A 22,892-nucleotide genomic window follows, 5' to 3' on the forward strand; every position below is an offset into this window, starting at 1 on the left:
CATAGCTGTATTGTATAATACTGCAATATTCACAAATTTTTACAGAAGAATGATGTGCTCTTAACTTTTTAGCGCGATAACGTTAAGCGTCTAGCTCTGCCAAAAACCCCTCGTCGACCTCAGCGGAGGCGGCAGCGAAAAATCACCAGACAAATCTCCGGACGTGACCTTGTGAGTTTCAACCAGCCCCCCATTGCGGGTAGCAGTTCAATTAATAAATGGTAGTGAGAGCCTGCGGCGGAAGTGCAAAGTAGGGCTCACAAGCTGCACCGGTGGCTTGTGGCCACCTGCCACTTGCCGAGGCAGCCCACCTGCCAGGAAGTGATGCATCGCTCAACCGTGGCACCACTGTGCCAGGAGGTGTATGAGGACTCCCAGCGATCTGCGAAAATATGCTAAAGAATCACCAATTCCTCCCAAATGGACACTAATGCATTAACGACGTCGTGTCATCACCTCAAGGCGGAGCTTAAGTGTCTCCTCCAGTTTTTTTGGAGCAATAAGGTCCACTTCTGGCATGCAAAGTTGAAGGTCAAATCATGCATGGATTTGACCTCCAATTGGAGTCTCACCGGAGGTTTGGCTTTGAAATCATACCAGGTGAATTGTCGCAGCTGTTACCGCTCATTCCGCTGCGGCGCCAACCGGCGCTCCGACCACTCACTCTCACCAGTTGTGTCATGTGACTTACCTCGTGATTCGCTCTTGCTGAATAAAGGCCAGCGCTCGCCTCTTGGACACCGAGGAGGGAAACGGGGGACTGGTGCATCTGTAACAACCGGCGTCGCCGCTTCGGCGGACGCGGTTGTTGCGACGCGCGTCTGTTCTTTCGCTCTTTCATATCTTTAAACTCTCCTCTATCTGCACGTGGCAGCGGTTGTGGTTCAGCTCGAGCCAGTAGGCAGGCCCGTGCGCGTTTATTTTCATCCTTCCTTCAGTTGCAACTGCAACACCGAGGGGGGAGGGGATGCGAAGGACTGGGTTATCTTACAGCCGGCGCCATCGCTACGGCGGACGCGGTTGTTGCGACGAGAGTATTTTCTTTCAATCTTTCCTCTGTCTGCACGTGAAAGTGATTGTGGGTCAGCTCGAGCCAGTGAGCAGGCCCGTGCCTACGGCCGTGCAGCCAAAGTTGCATGGAAAGGCTTTCGTCTCGTACACTTTGGATCGTCAAAGCACTCCCTGAATATTTATGTACGTGACGTTGAAGTCCACCTGCGAAAACCTGCTTTGGTCTGTTTGGGATTTATGGGTATTTTTCTCAAAGCGACTCAGGATCGTAGGACGCCGTAGAGAAGGAATCTGGAAATTTCGACCACCTGCGGTTCTTTAACGCATTTAACGTTCCTTAACGGTTCTTTAACGTTCTGACATCGCACAGTACATGGACCTCTAGAATTTCTCCTTCATAGAAATTGGACCACCCCTTCCGGGATTGAACCCGCGTCTTTCCAGTCAGCCCCCCAGCACCAAAGCCACTCAGCTACAGAAAAACTGGAACAAGTCGCTCTCACGTCGTGGGCCCAAGCCGTTACCCCACATGAGGACCACGCCGCCCCACTATGTGTAATTAGTTACAGTATGGCAATAAAGTTTATTCACTCACTCATCGCGGCACCCCCCCCCCCCCCTCTCATAAAAAAAAACTGCTTTCGCGCAATATTTTGTGCTTAGCAATGCTCAACCGGCAGCTATTTTTTACTTTGTTTATGCATAGATTACGTTTTTCTGCATTAAAAAGATAGCGCGCGCGTTATGAAAAATACCACGTGACAACGCACCGGAGCGTCGCGACAGCATCACACTCAAATGTTGAATTCATGAATGTAGCCACATTCGATGGTGCCGGGAATGTGACGACGCGGAATCGATGTAGTGGACGCTGGTGGAAAAACAGAAAGTAACCTCTGTATATTTACATCCTTGCCTTGAAGAACGTTTATTCTTTGAAAACGTTTTGCGACCACCTGGGGATGAGCGCTGCGGAAATTTGTATACGCAAAAGGAGATTTTTTCTCAAGGATATAGTTCCAGGTAAGAAAGAATCAATGCGCAAAAATGTTTATTCAAGCTTCACCAGCTTCCTGTTAGGTTCAATCTTCATATCTCCAAGCGATACATCCGTCATGCTGCTGCTTTTACTGGACCAGCTCTGCGCAGGTATCTTCGTCGTAGGCCTTCACTCCATCCTCGCAACTCTCTTGAAAGTGGTCGATGCAGCTTTGGGGAACGTTGTCTTTTACTTCACTCTTTACCCACAGTAGGCATTCTGTGGATGATGGAAAAACTTGCATGTTATGGCAATGAAAAAGAAGCCAGCCGGATTGCCCAAAGCGCAGCGACTACAACGAAGTGCCCTTTACAGTCGGTAGAGACAACAAGTACCCAGGTAGCACACGGCAGCGGGCCAATATTGGAAATCCACTGGCAAAGCGTGGCCCTAACTAGGCCCAGAGTTGCCAGTGAGCATCCGATATTGGTTGTGCCACTCCTTAACACATCCAACAATGGCCCTGGTTGTCCAACGCTTTACCAGTATTGGCTGAGCCATAATTAGATCCTGGCTATCATGGGCCAGGTTAGCCAGGATTGCCCCACTGTTTGCCATTGCTGGCTGTGCCATCATCGAATCCTGGCTATCATGGGCCATGTTAGCCAGTGTTGTTCCACTCTTTGCCAGAATTGGCTATGCCATTTCCGGGAGCTGGCTATATTGGCCTAGGATTGCCACCGCTTATCCAGTGTTCAAAGTATACTGGCAAACGTTGGTAAACATTGTGTCATCCATTAAAATGGGTTCAAAATTATTTTTATTGTCGAGTACCATATCGGCAGTTCATAATTTTCGAACGCGCTAAAACATGCGAGTTCAAAGATTTGGTTTTATTTATTATTATATTTTAACCGAACACTTTTGCAGTTTGTGAGCAAAGCTACCCATGATTCCGTTGGAAAAGCTGCACTCTGGTTGCGCAGTGAGCAGCAATAATACGTTTAGAAGAATTGCGATCGAAGTCCTGTTGATCAGAATTAACGTTCTGATTACACCCGACACGCCTTCAACAAAAATTGTCAACAGGTGCCTTCAACAAAAATCAAATAAGTTTCATTTGATTAAATTTTTGGAATAAAAAAATCACTTTTTTTTATTCGCTCTAGGAATTCACTGCCGCACTACGCAGCTGGTGTCTGCTTCAGGGAGATCGCGATACAAACGTAATAGATTAGCGCAAGTGCATTCGCTAAACCGAAATTGTGCTCAGTTTTGGCAACGTCCAGAAACGAAGCAGTCGCCTCGTAATTTCGAATTATGCGTTGCGCTCGTGAAATATTAGGCGGGTGCTTCATAAACGCACGCGGACACGTGCTAAGCGATTCCTACGCTTCCCTACGTCTTGCCCTGTGATCGCGCCTTTCCCGTGTTTTCTGATTTGCTATTTCCTTCCTTTTCTGCAAATCGTTGTGTTGGAAATTGTTGTTTTTGACCATTTTATTCTTCTGTTGCGTAATTTCCATTGGGGGCTATATAGCTCTTGCTCACTCACGTCTTTGCATATTTACTCGCAGGTTTTTTTTTTCTTTCGAACATCACCTTTATTGATGAAAACCATCGAAAGTAGTTGCGAACCACAATTCAACATGCCTTTGTTTGTTTTTGTTTTTTTTTGCGCGAAACTTCCACCCCAACAAACAATTTGAGGATTCTTCGACGACCACTGAATAAATGGACTGACAACTGGCGTTAGACGCATGTTAACCTAGCTTGTTTGGCGCATGTACGGTACATGAAACTATGAAAGAGCGCGCATTCTGCTTGGATATTTTTTTTGCTTTATATTTTTGTTATGTGGTAACATTTTAAGCTATCTTGAACTAACAGAAGCCACATCATACGGCCCCACAAAATACGCGAGTGTCTCAAGTCGTTTTGGAGAAATGCATCTTGAAGCTCCAAGTTTTTCACTTCAAAATTTTCAGGCTTTTGCTGCAGCTTTGTAGCAATACTTTGACGCTTCCGTGTTTCCCATCCACTTCTCTCTTGTAGATATTGCTTTCTGTACTGCCTGTGGCCATGTTACTCATTCTCCAAAAATTCCAAACCCTTTTCACGTGTTTTGGCCTCTTTCCCTCTCTCTTTCAAGTCTTCAAGTGCAATATCTCCCCACCTGTTCTCCCGGCCGTGCCCTTTTCCAGGGAGCGGGCTAACCCCCCACCCCGCGAAGCGCTATTTTTTCTTTTTGGTTGTCACTTTCTCAAACCTGTTTTCCCTCGCACGCAGCTACGCGCTTCGCTGTTCCTCCACCTCCCTGTCTCCACCTTTCAGCTCGAGGACTTTTCTCGGAACCACAAAACCTGTGTAAAGGAAAATTACTCTCTCCCCTCCAGCAACCCCCCCCCCTCCCCCACACACACACACCATCGTCTCCACTGCTCGTCTTGGAACCGCGCGACTCATCACAATAAGACATTCTTGACTGCACGGCGGAGCTCAACCACGTGCACAACCAACGCGACGAAAATGCATGCACACTCGAGCTAGCACCGTTCATAGTCTGTGCACGCGAAAAGCCACACTCATATATTAGGAGAGCTCCGACGCTGTTCGCACCGCCTGCAAGATCTTTTGTAAGTACTAAAACTCTTTTACCTTGATATACGTCTGGAAGTTAAAGTGGTTTTTGTAGTAAATGTTGCTTTGACTACATGCGCCTTTATTTTTTAGGCAGGAGAAGAGAGCGAGCCAAAAAGCACGAGGAAGACTTCTGTGTACCCACTCTCATTGCGAAATGGCTTGCTTGACGTCGTGCGCAGTGGAATTGTGGCCGAATGGTGAGAATTTAATTTTTCGTCTTTGGTGAGATGAACTCACTAAAGATTCACTACTTTGGCTAACAGCGGGTTTGAACTCATATGACTTGAGATAGGATGCATTCGGGAATATGTCCTTTACCGCTTATGCACGACGGACATCAGAACCACTTAATTAATTTTCCACTGCAGACTAGTTGGTAAGGATATGTGTAATACTTCCGCAGTGTTTCTTTTTGCCTTCTACTCTTGCAGACTCAATAGAAAATCCGCAATTACTGGTTAAAGCTTTTGCCCAAGTTCTCTCGCAATGAAAAAGGGCATTACTCTGGACTATAAGACTAGTATTTTTGTGTGGTTTTCAAGTTGCAGTTTCGAATCCAACTATAGCATGCATGCGAAGCAACTAAGGTAAAACAAAGGTGCCCTGAGTTCCTTGCGTTCAGCGTATTTCGTCAAAAATCGCAAGCCGCATTTTTAACCTCATTAAATAAAACTAATCAAAAATGTTGTTTTGACGTCCATGTGGAAGAGACGCTACAACCTGTGCATGTTTACTGGAATAAAAAATTACCTCGCAATTTAGAGATACGAGTTATATTAAAACAAAATAATACATTAATCTGTTTTCAATATCACATTAATTTGCTTATCTCGCATTGAATATATTTACTGGGAGTGCGACACGACGCATTAAACTAAATTAAACCATTTGGTATAAGGGAAGTTTAGTAAATTAAATTCCACTTTGTGCAACTAATGTGGTGCTGGTTCTTAAGAATAAATTAAAAATTATCCTGTAAAATATGTTGCTAGTGTCTTCACGATGACTGTGTTTCACAGAATTCCGTGTTATTTAATCATTTTTGTTTTTGTTCTGTGATGGCCACAATTCAACTTACCATGACATCATGCATCTCTTTGCAGGCTTGGCGCTTCGTGAGGCCATCGTGCAAGAACTGGACGAGGAATTTCTTTGAATGCAGTCCAGCAGTCCCCTTGCAAGTGGAGTGCAACGATTACTTTGGATATGACTGATCAGTTCACTGGAGGACAGCTTCGTTGAGCGCTTTATGGATGCCTTAGCCGTGCCGCAGCAGCTTGCCGAGATGATTTGTCCAACCTGATCGGCACGCACCAAACTTGAAAATAAATTGTTTTCCCACAGCCTCTGCCACCATGCTCTTGGGCCCATTTTCTTTACTCCCCACGGTGGCTGGTGGTAGCGCAAACCATCCTGTGTGCGCTAGAAGCGTGATTCTTGTAGCTCAAAGCAATAAACGGGTCTTTTTTCTGGAATTCTTTCGCAACCTCATTTATGAATATTTGCTAGGTAGAATGGTATGTATGTACATCCATCCACAGTGCCGGTCATTGGCGAGTGGGTTAATTGCATGTGCCAGCGTTCGAAAGCTGGATGCCATTATTCGAAAGCTGGAAACCATTATTCGAAAGCTGGAAACCATTATTCGAAAGCTGGATGCCAGTATTCGAAAGCTGGAAACCATTATTCGAAAGCTGGCTACCAATGTTTGAAAGTTGGCTACCAATGTTTGAAAGTTGGATGCCAGTATGAGACCTTTGCTGGTCCATGCTGCAGAACGAACATCGGGACTGCGTTGGCCGCTTGATCGGCCGAGCGTTGGCCCAAAACTGGCATGAAAGTAAGGCCAATGTGTGAAGTGGTAGCGCTCGGCCCAAATGCCAGTGTAGGACCGATGTTCGTGCCAAGTTTTGCCAACACTTGCGCGACGTTCGGCCAATGTTGTTGTGCTGCCTGGGTAGCTTTGATAAGAGCAATGCCGGTACTCGATGAGAGAGTTCTGGGTTGTGCCCGCCACGTTTGTCAAAGGTCATACTCCTAATCTTACATGGCAATGACAGCCAACTCATCGATGCTAGCCATTTTTACAGATCTGTTTCAAAGATTTTCTGCAGCAACCTAGCACTGTGAAAACACTTCCTTTGCGAAAAAGTTTCTGTGTGGTCCTTAGAGGTGTTTCTTTTTTTCATCCTGCGTTTCTCTAAAATTAAGACTGTTCCACACTTGTGGGCAAGCTTAAGGCTTACCTTGACGATTCTCTACAGGAAACTCTTCGACTGCGCAATTGACGTAGTCCGTGTACATGAAGCGGCCGAGCAGCTCATGGTCGTAATCTGCAAAAAGTCCGTGAGGGATATTACATTGGACATTTTTACCGCAAAAGTCCACATGGGGGCTGTATGCTGTAATTTAGGCCGAGGTGTAAGGCTTTGGTCTGTTTTGGTCGCCTGGAGGTATTACATAAGTTGAGTAGTCTACAGTATTTCCATTTCATTTATTTCATTTATTGATCCCTTAAAGGCCCGAAGGCATTACATAAGGGGGGGGGGGGGGCATATTGGTTTACAACGGCGATGAGTAAACATGAAATAAAAGATATTTTTAAATTACCTCCAAATTTCAAATAATTTGGGATACCTTACAAAGGGCATGTTGGCGGCCGAACTAAATTTGCGAACGAATGCCTGTATTTATTAAAAGGATAAAAGTCACGCTCGTTCTAATAAGGATATCAATCGCGAAGTATCTAATTTCTAGATTGATGTCTAATTTGATATAAATATCTATGGCAGGAACGTGATGCATTGTGCGTAATGCTATAAACGACACGATTTCTGAGATAACATTAACCTATGTGACCAAAAGTATCCTTACTTGGAACCGGGGCGGGCATTTATGAAGTAGGTACTTCTGCGATGTCTAATTAGACACTATAAACATGAAAGCGCTGACTATGCGAACGACCCCTTCTTTTAGATTTATCGGTTTGATACTGTTCCTGCAACACTTGGAGGAAATTTCTCAGCGTAGTATGCCCAAGGGTGGTTCGCTTCAGCCCACATGAGCAAATGCTGCGCATGGGAATGCTGATGTACCGTCTTTGTCAAAAGTAATCAGGCTGCATCATGGTTTGCTTCTAGCTTGTATAGTGGAGCCCTTGTGACTTTCTTAAAGATCAAAAACTGTTGGAAGGTAAGAAGACCCCCCATCCTTACCTTTAACGACCATTTAAACTTCAGGAAAGCTGTAAGGGCTTCCCTGTACAAGCTAGAAGCAAATCATGCAGCCTGATTGCTTTTGACAAAGACTACATGTGTCGAAATGACTCAAAATTAGTAGGAAGGATTATTATATTTCATGAAGAGATTTTTCGGGCTGTCTCTCAATTTCGCATTTTTTATGAAACTCAAAAAGACGACCTGCGAAACAGAGATTTAAATTATGTAATAAATTTCAGATTGAGAGGTGCCCGTGAAAGCAGGAATGATGGAGCAGTTGCTTTGATAATAATATTTCCCTATAATTAAACACCAAACAACTGCGCCAAGTTTTCGCTGCTCGGAACATTGAGAAAACGAAATAGATGATGAAAACGATAAGTCGTATGTAGCCCCCACTGTACATTGCACATAAATTCATTTTTTGTACGGAAATGTGCCGATTTGTGTATATTTTTTCTGTATGTTTTCGAGCAAATAGTCGTTCGATGAAACTTATGGGGAGTCGTGAGGCAACCATGCTGTGGTTTCAGCATACCGGACCAGCTCTTCCGCAACAGCTTCCGCACTTCCTCGTTTAGCTACCTTATATATAAAGAGACATGGTTTTGCCGCTCTTGTACGCTTGTACGCCGTGCGCACCATGCAGGCACATCGAGAACTTGTTATTGAGTTTTGCTTGGCCATATTTTTATTATGGTTCTTGTTTCTCTATCCAATCACCGCTGATATAATAGCCGACTTTGTGACGCGTGTACCAATCCGTATTTTGTTATGCTTGCTGTTATCTCAGAAAGCGCTTTCATTAATAACGCGAACGGCAATATTTCTTCACCGCATAGGAGCTGATTAACCAACAATTTGCTCCTTCCGGCTGCTCAGCTTTCTAATAATGAATAATAATAACTTGTTCTGAACAGCACTGGTGTGTATAATCTTACCACCTACCCAAACAGCCCGAGAAATAATCAGCGCGAGCTGGCTCATCGAACGCTTAACATTAGTGTGGCGTCATGCAGAGCGGTGCAGTAGCGTTCATTTAATTGTAGGTATAGAAGGAATGCCTTATGTTGAAATATGTAGGCACCGGAATGAGGACCTTTTCTAGCTGCATGTTTGCGGGCAGCCTACTGAGAGCGTACGCAGGCTCGTGGACAAGTCGCACGTTTTTGTCTGCAATGTTCCTTTATAATTTAATTATTGTATTCCTCGCATGAAAGGAAAAAGGAGACGGCCTAGTCCAGTTCTAAAACCCTTATGCGAGAACAGGGTAGAGTTTAAAGGAAGAGAGATTGGAGGAAATATGGAAAGTTTGACGCACGCCGCAGAGTGACGCTTTCGAATCAGGATAGAACGTGTACCATGTCGTCCCCACCAGCGCACGTGAAGCGTTCCGAGCGCTACACTCCAGCTCGGCTTCATTTGCGCAACTTCCAGATTTGGCCACCGCCTGTACCGGCTCCGCGGTGCTTTTCCTTATATTCTGCTCCATCTTCCTTCTCCTCTCCTTACCCCTTCAGTCTCACTCCCAGGATGATTTAAGAAAGGCAGGAGCACATGCGGACTGGATGGCACACACGACAACAACGCAAAACCAGGCGAACTGGACTGAGATGTTCACTTCTGTAAAAGTGATTCATATTTACCTTCGTTAACGGTGAAGATCTTTGTATCGGGTGTCGGTCCAGGTGTTGAGTGCGTAGTAATGTTCCTCCTGCGTTCAGGGGCAAAGTCTGCCAATCAGTAACTGCTCCCCGCTGGTTGAGAAATCAACTTTCCAGCTGAGGTTTTCTGTCGTCAATTATACGAGCTTTATCCAGACCCTGGAATTTTTCGACACACGACTTCTTCCCGCGCAGACTGTTAGTAATGTATCGGAAGGGGGGGGGGGGGGGGGGGGAGGTGCATGACGAAATTTCTTCTCCATTGCTCAGAAAATAAAAATGCCGCATACATCCGTTCAAAATGTGGTACTTTGTTACCGCTGTTGACCGATGGTTGTAGCTATCGTAAGAGTGTGTTTTTCAGTTATGGCGGAAGTGTAGAACAGTCTGCTGCGATTAATTATTCTTCAGTTAGGATTAGTGCTTCGGGTTACATTTTCATACAAAGTTGATACAAAAAGACAAGAAAGACGTCGGAGCTGAAAAATTTCATCTAGGAGAGAACCAGATCAGCTAACTTAATTTGATTTAAATATTGAACGACAATAACTAGATGTTAATGCAATGTGGACATATTTGTGATTACTTCGGTAAAAAATACCGTAGTACTGTGGATGTATCGATATCTGTAAGCAGTTAAAGGCGTTACTTGAGAAAAGAGCGCCAAAGGTACTTAGCATGTTATGAAACATGCATGATTCTCTGGAACTTACTCGCGCTCACAAGACGAAACTGCCTGAAGTTAAGGCAAGGTTAACAAAAAAAAACATCCTAATTACTAAGCATTATGAGAATATAAGTGCACGAAGTTTCACTTGAAATGTACTCTAAACGCTGTTTAATCTCGTATGGGTAAGTACATGTAAAAATATTATATCCAAATTATTTAAAATAATTGCAGAATTAAAAGAGCCTCCTACCCCGTGGAAAATTTTAAATTCTTCTGCGGAAGCGTCAGGACAAATGCTGTGATCAAATACATTCTGTTATTGCTAGAAACATTTTCTATTCTGGCACTCCTGTCTGTTAATACGCGTTACGAGCAAAATAAGTATGCAGACGTTAGCTCATTACATCATGCATGCGTTCTTATAAGAAAGTGCTTCGGTAGTTAGTCATACACGGAGAAAGAAAGAGTATTTTGCTACTGTGAGAAGAGCCATTTTTCGGCTCATGTGAAACATACGCTTGATGCCCGTTCAGGCCCTTGAGAGATAAAACGTAAGTTGCTTCTGGGGGATTATTGGTAAACTCCGTCCTTTCCGCTGTCATGCAGTCGAGGTCGCCATCGTGGTCGATGTCGTAGAAAACAACAGCAGAAGGAAAATTCTCGAAGATCTGCAATTGAAATGTGCGTGTGAGTAGATTGCTTCCAAATTAGGCTCCATTTTTTATCCATGCTATGTGTGACATCTGCAAGCAAATTGCAAGAACTTTTTAGCTATCCCGCCCTTCTTAAGGCGTCAAATGGCAGATTGGTAGCGCCTTCCCGAACGTGGCTTAAACTTCAAATGGAAACAACATTCCGAGGGAAGAGGTATAAACGTTGTGGGCCCATTTACAGGTATATATAGGGTGTTTCACTTAAGTCTTTACACAATTATTTAAAAATAGGCTTTTTGAGTTAGATGAGCGTGTTTTTTCTGCATAGAATTGCTAGCGGTGTAGTACATCAGAATCCAGCTAAGACGTGGTTAATTAATACCGAACACTTAACTTTTTAACTTTTACCGTTACGCTTCTTACTTTTCAAGACCACAGTAATAAATATCCGCATCACATTTTGGAACTTAGAAAATGAGGTTACCTTCGGCGCTGTGGCCCAAAAAATTTCGCTATCTTTACGGGTTAGGTGCTGAGGTTGTCTTACCTGCAATTTTACGAAAGCGTATGTATTTTGGCGCGATTTAGCCAAATTTGTTGGTCTGCTCCGGCGAGGGCAACCACATTTGCGAATTTCTAGAAACTGGTATCATATTAATTACGGTGGCCCACACGCCACTTCTAAATTAAGGACCCTAAAAGTAATAGTTACAAAGTTACCTATTCTATAGTAGTTATCCAGCCTGCTAGTTAGCAGGTCTGAGCTGTATTCTGATGTACTACAAAGCTGACAATGATATGCCGAAAAAAAGTTTCTATCTCGAAAGCCTATTTTTGAAAATTGTGCAGTCTTCAGTGAAACAATCTGTATTAAAAAAGTATTCTTTGTACTGCTTTTCTTGGTCAGGGACCATAAAATAAAGTATTTTCCACACTCTTGGAGTTTATAACACCGGTTGTCTGTACGGTAGCTCCTTCTTCAACGACACTTCCATTTTAGAAGGAAAACGACATCTTTCAAAGATAAAAAAACAACCGCGTAGCTGCGCCAGCAAGCTTATATCTAAACGAAATAAAATTTTCGTGCTCTCCCCGCGCGTCCTCTTGTTTTTTGTCGACCTTGCAGCACAACAAAGGAGAGAAAATCCGGCCTGCCCCAGCCGGTACACTAGAGTGATCGCGTCACCATAAGAAAAGGTGGAAAGGTCTAAAACACACAGCGGTGACCGACCCTGCCGTATGAACACCACTGCAGTCATATATGGCTCCAAAGGAAGGTTGCATCATCTTGTATCGAATGTACAGTTGATTGATTGATTGATTGATTGATTGATGAACACTTCAATGACAGCAATTACAGGAGGAAGAATAGCGAATCAGATGATCGGGAGCCCTTGAACCCCAGTAGCCCTCATGGTAGAGGCCATAGGTGAAGACAAGAATTATTCGTGGTCGACGGCACCCGAATTATCAATTAAGCAACTAAAAGGGCTAGAGATGGCGCTGCGGCACCGAGTAAATCTGTGTCGGAACTTCCACAACTCGCAATAGAAGTGGTGCCAATCCATGGCGTTTACAGCATCCCCACAGCAGAAGATTTGAAAACAAACTTTCATTTGTAGCCATATGGCTTTGTTTGGGTGTACCAATGATAAAATGCCATATTGAGTCATTAATCGTCTAATAGTCCCTTATTTCGGCTCTACTGCACGTTAGATGAGAATCTGGCTTTCTTTATTGGCACTGGAGAGATTAGCTTGCTAATCTGGCAAGCTTACCAACCCAACCGACTGTGATGATGTATACACTAGAAACCCGCAGAAACCTCGCGCACATACGCAGACATAGAGTAGCATCATCTGATGTGTATAAGAACAACCGCCTTAAGAAGTTTGATGGCTGCGTCTATAGTGCATTTGAAGTTCCCGGGAACACACGACGTTGGAAACATTCAGATTTTATAGTGACCGACAATTGATCAAACGGGATTCGCAGGCTATGGTGGTATAAAAAAGATATTACCCCATATTGGCAGAATAAAGCGCTGTGACTGGTCATTCGGTGATTTATCATTTTAACTACGCATTGAAAATGGCATGAAAATACTCTGACAGACATGTTGCTGTGAAACCTGGACAATATCGTTATATCCCACCACATGACCACATACAATATCACCTATATGTAGGTAAAGGGACGGGGTTCTGAATTTGATCGATAATTTTTTTTGCGGCAGTCGAATGCTGCTTACCAAAATAAGCGTATATTTGGCTTCGTATGTGCGAAATGCCCAAGAAAAATTTAAAACAATGTTTCGATCTGACAGTGACTTTTACCCGTGGCAGTCGGGATCTGCCTACCATGAAAATACAACGTGAATTCCCTGCCGCCTACGGAGAGGGAGGTGGGAATCCATACTTCCTTTAATCAGTGCCGCAATAACTAAAATGCCTGCATTTTTTGTAAGTAGAGTTTTTAAGCATTAGCTAGGTCTTAAAAGACATCTCAATGAAGCCGAACTGGCGATACCATCCATTATACGGGCAACCATTTTTTTGCAGCACAGAAGCTTCAGATATGCCTCTAACCTTCACCATCGTTTATCGCAGCGGTGAAAACGCATTTTTTTTCGAAAGGTTTGCCAGTAATTTTAGTACGTGTAACAAACACATATGACTTTTGCCTTTTAAACGAATAATATGGACTGTTGCAACCACGAACGCGCACCGTAAAATGCTTCGCTGGGTTAAACTGCTCGCTTATTCGCACTGAAATTCGATGCAGACATGGCATACTACAGTCTTGCTATTTCAATTCCAAGCTTCAATACGTTATATGAATTAATTATAAATCCTCGTGGCCTGCAGAATTAGTGACCCCTAACAAGCAGCTTTCGCGTAGTGAGAGTTTACCGTTGTGACAATCTGTGCATATGCTGTTTTAGTGCGCTAGAACTCATAGTGGGCATTCACCCCCTTTAGCCTTTGTTTGTTTGCCTGTTTGCCTGAAGCCTGTTTTCTGGAAGGCTGCTCACCCGCCCACCACTTGGTTGGCACGTGAGCAGCCCACTTGGCTGGCGGGCGAACAGTCTGAACACGGTGCTAGTCGACAGCTCAATTGATCGTGAGAGGCTGTACTGGAGAGCAGCCTGGATCCCAACCTAGCCCAAACAACTCAGGTCCCAGCGATGGAAGCACCTGCCACAGAAGGTCAGTGGCGCATCGCTTGACCGCTGCAGCCCTGCGCAAGGACTTGTAGCGAGAATCCGAGGGATATATTGACGGAGAAAATGGCAAATTCCCCATATATGTACATTAGCGCATTATCGCTGTCCGAACAAATGCTACCCGTGAACACTGCTTCTGAACGCCAGAATCGAATTGGAAGCAGAACTGCTAGCGCACGTACTTTGCATATGCCTTAACTACGCGAATCGACCGCTATTTTTTCTTCGCGCGAACTGTTTACCTTCGCTTTGACTCTTCTTTGGCGGCTTCTATTCTTCTAATACTGGTCGAAGGCCACTGCATTGCCTTTCAGCTGGTAAGCTGAAGGTAACGGGTTCAAATCCCTCCTGCTGTCGGCGCGTTTCGATGGAGGCAAAATCTTAAAGACAGCCGCGCGCTGTGCCTTTTAAGAAGGCTTGAGGAATCACAGATGGTTGTCAGAGCCCATGCACCTATACGAAGGTTTCTTTCCTTTTCCTTCTTTCACTCTCATACCTTTCCTCGGTGTGCTATTGAAGTATCAACAGAGAGTGAAAATGTTTCTACGTCTTTTATTTAATCACAACGTAGGTATTTTGTAAACCGGCAGAACAAAGCTGGAGACGCAAGAGCTGTAACAGCTGAATACTGTTCCGAGGCAGCTGAACGTAGGCGCACAAATTTTGCGGTCATTTCCCTAGCGCTGAATACATATCCTAACCTTACTTATCGATATAACTTTGTTTCCACGTCGACCTGGACGGGTATGGTTTACTTCTCCAACTTTAAATAAGAAATCTAGCACAGTAGAACGCAAAACTTATTGTAGTCGCAGGCGCGCGAACTTACTCGTGCAGAAATTTTGACAATTGATACATTTTAACTATGTGTGCACTTTTATACACACGCAGCGTCCGTTTCATAAACTCTCACATTGCTCTGAAATCTACGGACCTCTATGGAAGGGACCGGAATTTCTCCGCAGTGATTTGGCCAGGTAGCAGGTTGAAGAAAAATTACCTTGAAAGCATCAGCAATGTCGTGCTTTAGCTCGTGCTTTGCATTGCAGGAGGCCAGCGGAAGAGATAACAGCACGATGCAGACAGTGGGTATGCAAGCTGCAAGAAACCTTGCCATTTTACCGCACAGCAACTAGCTTACTGCAAGTTACGTATCTTTCTCAGTCTGTAATACGACCAATATCCTTCAAGAGAAATGTATAATACAGCTGTATCTTACCGGTGCTCACCTATGGGGCAGAAACATGGAAGCTAACAAAGAGGGCTCAGCTTAAGGTATGGACTTTCTTTCTGCGTTTTTTGCGCAAAAGACACGACATAGACAGGACAAGCGCTTACTAACAACTGAGGAGTTTATTGACGAAACATTTGCTTAAATACAGCAGCTTCTCTTAACAAAAAACAAGAGGGAAAGAAGAGACTTCGCATACATAGATATCAGATCAGCACAGATCCCATCATCGCACGAGTGAATGCATGTTTCGAGCTCTAATTCTGCGCAAGATAACTGATTTCTTTTTTTGAGAGCCAAATTGAAGGGTTGCTGACACACGAGTTACCCGATTTTCCTATCTCATTAGCCTCAATTATCTCTCTCCCAAGTTGTGTCTTCAACCGGCGCAGTACTAACGTTTTTTCGAGCGCGGGAGTGCAGTTGCGGCAATTCCGAATATGGTCAATCATTTTGCTACCTGACTTGTTCTTGACATCTCTTGCGTGCTCCCTCAGCCTTTCATTAAGGCACCTGCCAGTTTGGCCAATGTACTGCTTACCACAGGCAAGCGGTATCGAGTACACAACGCTCTTTTTACAGGCCACGAATCGCTGCTGGTGCCGCTTCGAACAAGCGACGGCCGCATCCTCCGCATTCACTCTCTTGCAAATCCTGGAGAGTTTTTCAGGAGCGTTAAAAACCACTCTAACACCAGCCCTAGCACCGATCTTCTTAATATTATGCGAGATTAATATTATGCGAGATATTAAGAAGATCGGTGCTAGGGCTGGTGTTAGAGTGGTTTTTAACGCTCCTGAAAAACTACAGGATTTGCAAGAGAGTGAATGCGGAGGATGCGGCCGTCGCTTGTTCGAAGCGGCACCAGCAGCGATTCGTGGCCTGTAAAAAGAGCGTTGTGTACTCGATACCGCTTGCCTGTGGTAAGCAGTACATTGGCCAAACTGGCAGGTGCCTTAATGAAAGGCTGAGGGAGCACGCAAGAGATGTCAAGAACAAGTCAGGTAGCAAAATGATTGACCATATTCGGAATTGCCGCAACTGCACTCCCGCGCTCGAAAAAACGTTAGTACTGCGCCGGTGCAAGACACAACTTGGGAGAGAGATAATTGAGGCTAATGAGATAGGAAAATCGGGTAACTCGTGTGTCAGCAACCCTTCAATTTGGCTCTCAAAAAAAGAAATCAGTTATCTTGCGCAGAATTAGAGCTCGAAACATGCATTCACTCGTGCGATGATGGGATCTGTGCTGATCTGATATCTATGTATGCGAAGTCTCTTCTTTCCCTCTTCTTGTTTGATAAGATGTATTTAAGCAAATGTTTCGTCAATAAACACCTGAGTTGTTAGTAAGCGCTTGTCCTGTCTACCTCGTTTCTTTTACGCCGTGTCTTTTGCGCAAAAAACCCAGAATGCTTAGGCACCAACTAGCCTGCAAAAACATACTCGTAAGTGCCGCCGCGGTGGCTCAGTGGCTATGGTGCTCGGCTGCTGTCCCGAAAGACACGGGTTCGATCCCGGCCGTGGCGGTTGAATTTCTTTGGAGGAGAAATTCTTGAGGCCCGTGTATTGTGATGTCAGTGCACGTTAAAGAACCCCCGGTGGTCGAAATTTCCGGAGCCCTTCACTACGGCGTCTCTCATAGCCTTAGTCGCTTTGGGACGTTAAACCCCATAAACCAGCCAACATACTCGTAAGTTATGGACAACGCAAGAGCTATCCACCACTTGCCCATTTATCATTAATCTCAGCTGACTCATGTTCGTACCCTAACTCTTTCAGCTCTCTTCCAATTTCTTAAAGTCGTAGCTATCACCTTTCTTTCAATAGCGCGATGCGCTGTCGTCAACCTAATTTCGAGGCTCTTTTGAGCCTGCAGCTTCTGCCCCTTCGGTATGTGCCGAAAAAGTGCGACTATTATATATTTTCCTTTGGAGGATTGCTCTTATTTTTCGGTATACAACGAGAAAGTGCCTGTCAAATGAAGTCTCAGTGCAAATCTCATAGTTTTTCCACACCAGCTCCTCATCAATGGCTACTGCGTGCCTTTAGGCCTGTGTTTTTTCTTACATCACATTTCTCCCATCCTATGTTAAACCCCTGGACCTTTATCAGAGTGCCCAAGAATGGTTAGTCATCTTCATCTAAACTCTCTGTTCCACTGTTCTCTTTGGAATGTTTAAGCCATCAATAATATCTTGCAATTCCTCCCCTGTTTACTCAGTAGGGCAATGACCTCAGCCACTATTTAGGTCTCTTCATCTTAGTTCCTTGTCCCCCGTTTTGATTTAAAATTTAAGTCAAAGATGTATTCAGTTCCACTACAGAGTTAGCAGGGCAATGTCTTGTAAAAATATTGGATTACGAAGGTGTTTATTAATGGCAAAGCATTTCTAGGCTATGTTGGCAGGGTCGTGTCACCAAAATGTGTCTGCAAAGCGTGTCCGCAAAACCTGTCCGCAGCAGTTGTGGCGTTCTCAGAAGAGGTACCACCAAGCGAATGATTGTGATCAATACAGGACGGCGTGAGGTTGCTGCACAAAAACAATCTGTGGATAAATTGATTAGTTAATTAATTACAGCCAGAAATATCAAAGAAAACGTCGAAATAGCGTGGGCATCGATATATTGAGCGGTCGGAAAAACAGCCGTGGACGCCAAAATAGTCTGAAAATAGGCAAAGGAGTGAAAATAAAGTTTGAAATGACTTTAAATGTATTTCATTAGTGATAAATAATCGAACAAAAAGTTTCATTGACATAGAATAATTTAATTATCATCAAGAACTACTGGATGGTTAAATAGGCTGGACGGGGATATAGTAAGTGGACGGGAGAGCAATCACTGCGCTAAATTTAGAAAACCAAAATCCTTGGTTGCAATAAAAGAAGGTACAATCAGAGTAAATAAATCGATCTTTAATTAAAGCGTAAGATAATTACGCTGATTCAGTAAAACTATTAACAAACAAAAAGAAAATTAGGAAGAGAGGAGACGAGTGCCGAAGAGGTGCATTCGCATTTCGCATTCTCCCAATGCGGGTCGACGCAGTGATCTTTAATTTTTCAACTTGTGTGCAAACCCAGACCTCTAGATGCTGTATGTGAACACGTGGTGAATAGAAGTGGTGAGATTCTGCCTCCTTGCTTTACTCTCTTACTGATTAGTACTTCACGACACTTCGGATTGAGGACAATGGTTTATGTGCAGTGCCTCTAGGTGTGTTCTATAACCGCAACTTAGGTTTCTTCCACGTCGAGGTCATACAACACTGAAATAACTACTGGAAAACATCCTTCCGGTCTACATCGAGATATACATGAGTGATGGCCGAAGCATTGCTGATTGGTTGTATTGGTTTTGTTTCCCTTTTTTTCTTAGCCGGCGACTCTGCCGGTGAATTCATTATTCATGCCACTAATTGGAGCTGTACCGTAACAATCGCTCCCATTTCACTGCCGGCTCATCGTTGTCCAAAGAGTCATCTGCGAAGTAAGTGAAATGACTGGCACGGACAGTATGCAGGAGGCTCTATCAAGCTGCCGTTTATTTTCTGCTCTCAGAAGTACCAAATATAGGGGGAAAACAGGAAGCAAATTTTTCCGACTTTCCAGTCGTAAAATATGGTTCATGAATCCCAGGGAATCGAAATTCGCCCGAAACCTTTTAGTGGCGAATCTCATAGGTTAGTTTCAGAACGTTAAAACACACTGAGCATTAGGGACGTAAACAGCGACAACATATAAGCCAGCAAAAATAGGCCCAGTATTTAAGAGTGTCGTTTAGCATTGCTTCCAAGTGCGAGCTTTCGGCACCCTTCAGTCGGTTGGTAAATTGGGCATGCAACGTGCCTCCAAACTATCATACCTGTGTTTGGTTTCCTGAAAGTGCTCGAAATGACCCAGTTTATAGAGCTATTTGTATGGTGTCATATGGACTGATTTCGCAATGTTCGTCTGCAGCGAAAAAGTGATACCATCCATAAAAATATGCCCTCATTTGTCCAGTGAGAGCGCCGTTGCTCTGTCGCTCGCTACCCTGACAGAAAAGATACATCATCCGCAACACTACCCGGAACGTCTTCAACAACGTCGCTGCGAACGCAAGGTCAAGCCGCGACGCTCAAACTTGAAGATGCATTTTCGTGAAGCGGTACAATGGCGGCAGCGGCCTTACTATCCTGACATACGTGCGCACGTTCCAGAGATCCTGGGCCAACGGCGCCAGGCTTTCTCCTGCATCACGCAGGGCGGTCACTTTCGATCGCTTAGCCTGTATAGACCAGGAGAAACATGGTCTATGGTGTGCTCTACACGAATTATGAACGTCGCTAGTCTCTGCGTGAATGCGCTTTTTGTTTCATCCGCCAGTCCATCCGTCAATCGTGTGCGTACAGTAGTTAAAATCTGGAGAAAATAAATCATGCCCGACAATATTCTTGGTCTGACCACGGTTTGAACCTAAACCTCTTGATGGCGCAACCGGTAGCCTGTTGAATATGTAGCCTCGGTGCACTGTAGGTAAAACAGTGTTCAGACTAAAAACAACTAACAAACTTGATGGACATAGGGTCAGGATATTGTGGGTGGATTGATGGTGGGTTGGCGCTGAGACTGTCATTAATCGGGATAACTTGCCCACCGCTGCACTCTCGCTAGCTTTTAAGAGGGTGGAGCGAAACCTTCGGCCCGGGGTCGAATGATAATGTTCGGACTGCTGACCGGCGATAGGGGCCACGCCTGCTTAGCCGTTCACCGCAGGCATGAGATAACAAGTAACGAGGAAACAAGGAAACAAGTAAGGGGTGAAAGTGGATCGCTAATAAAAAAAAAAAACATTTTACCTTGCTTTCTTCAACTTTTGCAGGTTGCGCAACATGGCTCAAGCGTAATATTTTTTTTCGTTATATTGAAGTCAACTCTGTCCTCCAATTTAGTTAACACTTTTTCGGCACTACGTGTCAGTCATCGTACCCTGGTGGGATCCCGGCCGGGCACGACGATCGCTAGGCGCTACCCAAAGCTTCAAAACGCCACTTGGGCGCACACTGCGCGTCTATATTAGAATGCGTCGACCCTAATCCCTAAAGCTGTTATAGGTGTTTAAAAAAAACACTCTAAATGACTTACAAAAGGTACGTACCTTGGGCATAGCATGGATGAAGGATAAAAGGAACGGGCGAAAGGCGATGGACTTTAAAAAAATTTCAGTCTACCCCTTCTCTCTTCGACTTTCGTGATTTGCGCAAACTTGGGGCCCGCAGAATTGATGCCAACTTGCCCTCGGATTTAGTTCGCTATTTATCGACACTTTGGTTAGTTCTACAGTTTCGAGTGAATAAAGAATTAAGAGAAAAGTCAGCGATTCTTCCGTATGCTACAGCCAGAGTCAGGATAGCCCGAGTCAGTTACTGCGCATTAGTTCTTAAAAGAGACTTCAAACGGATCTAAGAGAAAAGTCTGAAAGAAAAGACGCGCGTCGCAACAACCATATACGCCAGAACGGCGACGGGTTCATCTGCAGATGCCAAACCCACACCCGGCCACCTATTCTGGTTGGTTTTAAAGGAAGGAGTCCGCAGTGTAACGAGCAGGCGAGTGAAATAAGGGCGCCACAAATGCTTGGTGTTGTTCAGCTCTTTAGCAATAAGTGGTAGGGATTGCTTCACACCAAGCAGAAAGCTAGCTTAGGGCGCTCGCTACACGAGCTATCTGAGCATGCCTCAACTCCGTGCCTTCTTCTCTGTATGGCTTTCGCCGGAGCCACTGTGCCTGCTGGTTACCGGTCACTGGATATTGTTATTGGAGGGCTGTACTGCCTAAACAGCTTTTAATTGTGGCGGATGGTGGTTTGTATGGCAATCCCTGAGCCCTCACTGGTGGGCTGATCCAGAGGATTTCCGGTACCTTGTTCTAAATGGTGCTGGCTAACTGATTCGACAGTTAATTTCCGAAAATCGCTGCCATCTTCGACAGCCACTGAAAGGCGAGAGGTCCATCTAAGAGCAACGATGCCTGACGGGGAAGTAAAAGTGCGCATCTGAGATCTACCCGGATTCAGGGTAGGTAACTGAGGCAAAACGCAAATAGCATCCTTTAACGCGCGAATTCCGGGCTAGGTAAAGAACCATAGGTGCTCAAAATTGAACTGAAGACCAGCACTACGCATCTATTTTCTCTCCTATGTTTTATTTCCACTGTTCGTTTTTTTGTCACAGGCTACTTCCTTTTCCTCGGTAGTAAGTTTCTAGAATCTGAAGGGTGCCGAAAAATTCTTGGAACAGAACAAGAACAAGTTTTGCAGTCAGTCCATCAGGGTTTAAATACATCATCTGAGCTAACTCACTCATATTAAGTACGAGAGAAGCCAACAGCCACAGAAACCAAGGGACAGAGGGGATTTTTTTAATTTTATTTATTTATTTTGTACTGTTGTTCGATTTGGAATATTACTGAATATGTTACATATTCAGTAATATTCCAAATCGAACAACAGCACAAAATAAATAAATAAATTAAAAAAATCCCCTCTGTCCCTTGGTTTCTGTGGCTGTTGGATTCAATCATATTTATAACGAGCCCCTCATTTCCCTTCCCTTGTTTTCATATTACGTACAGTTTAATGACGTTTTCTCACACCCACAAACCTTCGCACGAACGCGCCTGCTTTGGAGGGCAAGAAAAGCTATATAATAGTAGGGCTAGCCATTGCGACACGCAGAAAAATTTTCCGGTTGATTCGCTTTAATCTACGCTTCATGCGTAACTTTGAATAGCGCTTATGCAGCTCAGAGATTTTTACTACCAATTTTTTGCAACGGTTAGAATTTCTCCACCGAGAATTTGGTCATGTATTAATGTGACCCATGTTTACCTTGAAAATATCCGTGACGTCGTGCTTCACCTCGTGCTTTGCTTCACAGGAGGCGAACAGAGGACAGAGCAGCACGCTGTAGAGAGTGGCCAGCATCGCTGGAAGGAACCGTGCCATCGCACAGCACGCAAAGCAACGCAGTTTAAACTCTGTAGTTTTCGAGCGCGAATTGCTAAAGGCTGCGATACCTTCGCCTCAGTTTAAATGGCTTTCACGGCAATGGAACGTTAGACAGCGAGATATGTTTAACCTTTGGTTTTTTAATTCGTTGTGCTGTCAGGGTTTCTAGGACCTGAGGGAAATTCATAATAGCAATATTCATATGTCCGAAATGGTATGCTATATAACTCATTCGTATTTTCGTTAGTGAAACATAGTTGTAATTGGTGCAAAAGTCATAAACTATTCCCTCCATAATTTGAAAGAGGGACAGTTGAGATGTCAGAAAATCACGCATGCTCATTATTTCCTGACATCGGTTTTGTCAGTGCGCATACCTTCTCTGGACGTTGTTATGACACTAGCAAGGCAGAGCGCTTGAAAAATGATCAGCCTTATTTTTTCGACGCCGCCTCATGTGTTTGTTTAACATTGGGGCGGCAGTGGTTTCATTATGCATTTTGCCCCTTAACACATCTTGCGTCCGAAACAGAAATACAAATGAATTTTAGAGCATTCTATTTCTGACATATGCGCTTCAGCCACATATGTGTGCGCGGCCCAA

General features: G+C 44.3%; 1 protein-coding gene across 2 annotated transcripts; it reads right to left on the bottom strand.

Annotated features, from left to right (window-relative positions):
- Positions 1–2,044: 2,044 nt before the first annotated feature.
- Positions 2,045–22,409, bottom strand: LOC149342065 (uncharacterized). 2 transcript variants are annotated; one of them, XM_089544367.1, is made up of 5 exons: positions 22,169–22,408; positions 10,702–10,853; positions 9,498–9,565; positions 6,880–6,966; positions 2,045–2,269 (listed from the first exon to the last, which is right to left on the bottom strand). In XM_089544367.1, exons 1-5 carry the CDS (start codon positions 22,283–22,285, stop codon positions 2,139–2,141), a joined length of 555 nt encoding a protein of 184 aa, XP_089400493.1. In that variant the 5' UTR covers positions 22,286–22,408; the 3' UTR covers positions 2,045–2,138. The 2 variants fall into 2 exon arrangements, with proteins under 2 accessions (XP_089400493.1, XP_089400494.1); XM_089544368.1 differs by lacking the exon at positions 6,880–6,966 and having other exon boundaries at positions 22,169–22,409.
- Between the last annotated feature and the right edge of the window lie 483 nt (positions 22,410–22,892).

This window comes from Amblyomma mixtum, chromosome 5, assembly GCF_055824585.1.
Source record: "Amblyomma mixtum isolate Tamu chromosome 5, ASM5582458v1, whole genome shotgun sequence".
NCBI lineage: Eukaryota > Metazoa > Arthropoda > Arachnida > Ixodida > Ixodidae > Amblyomma > Amblyomma mixtum.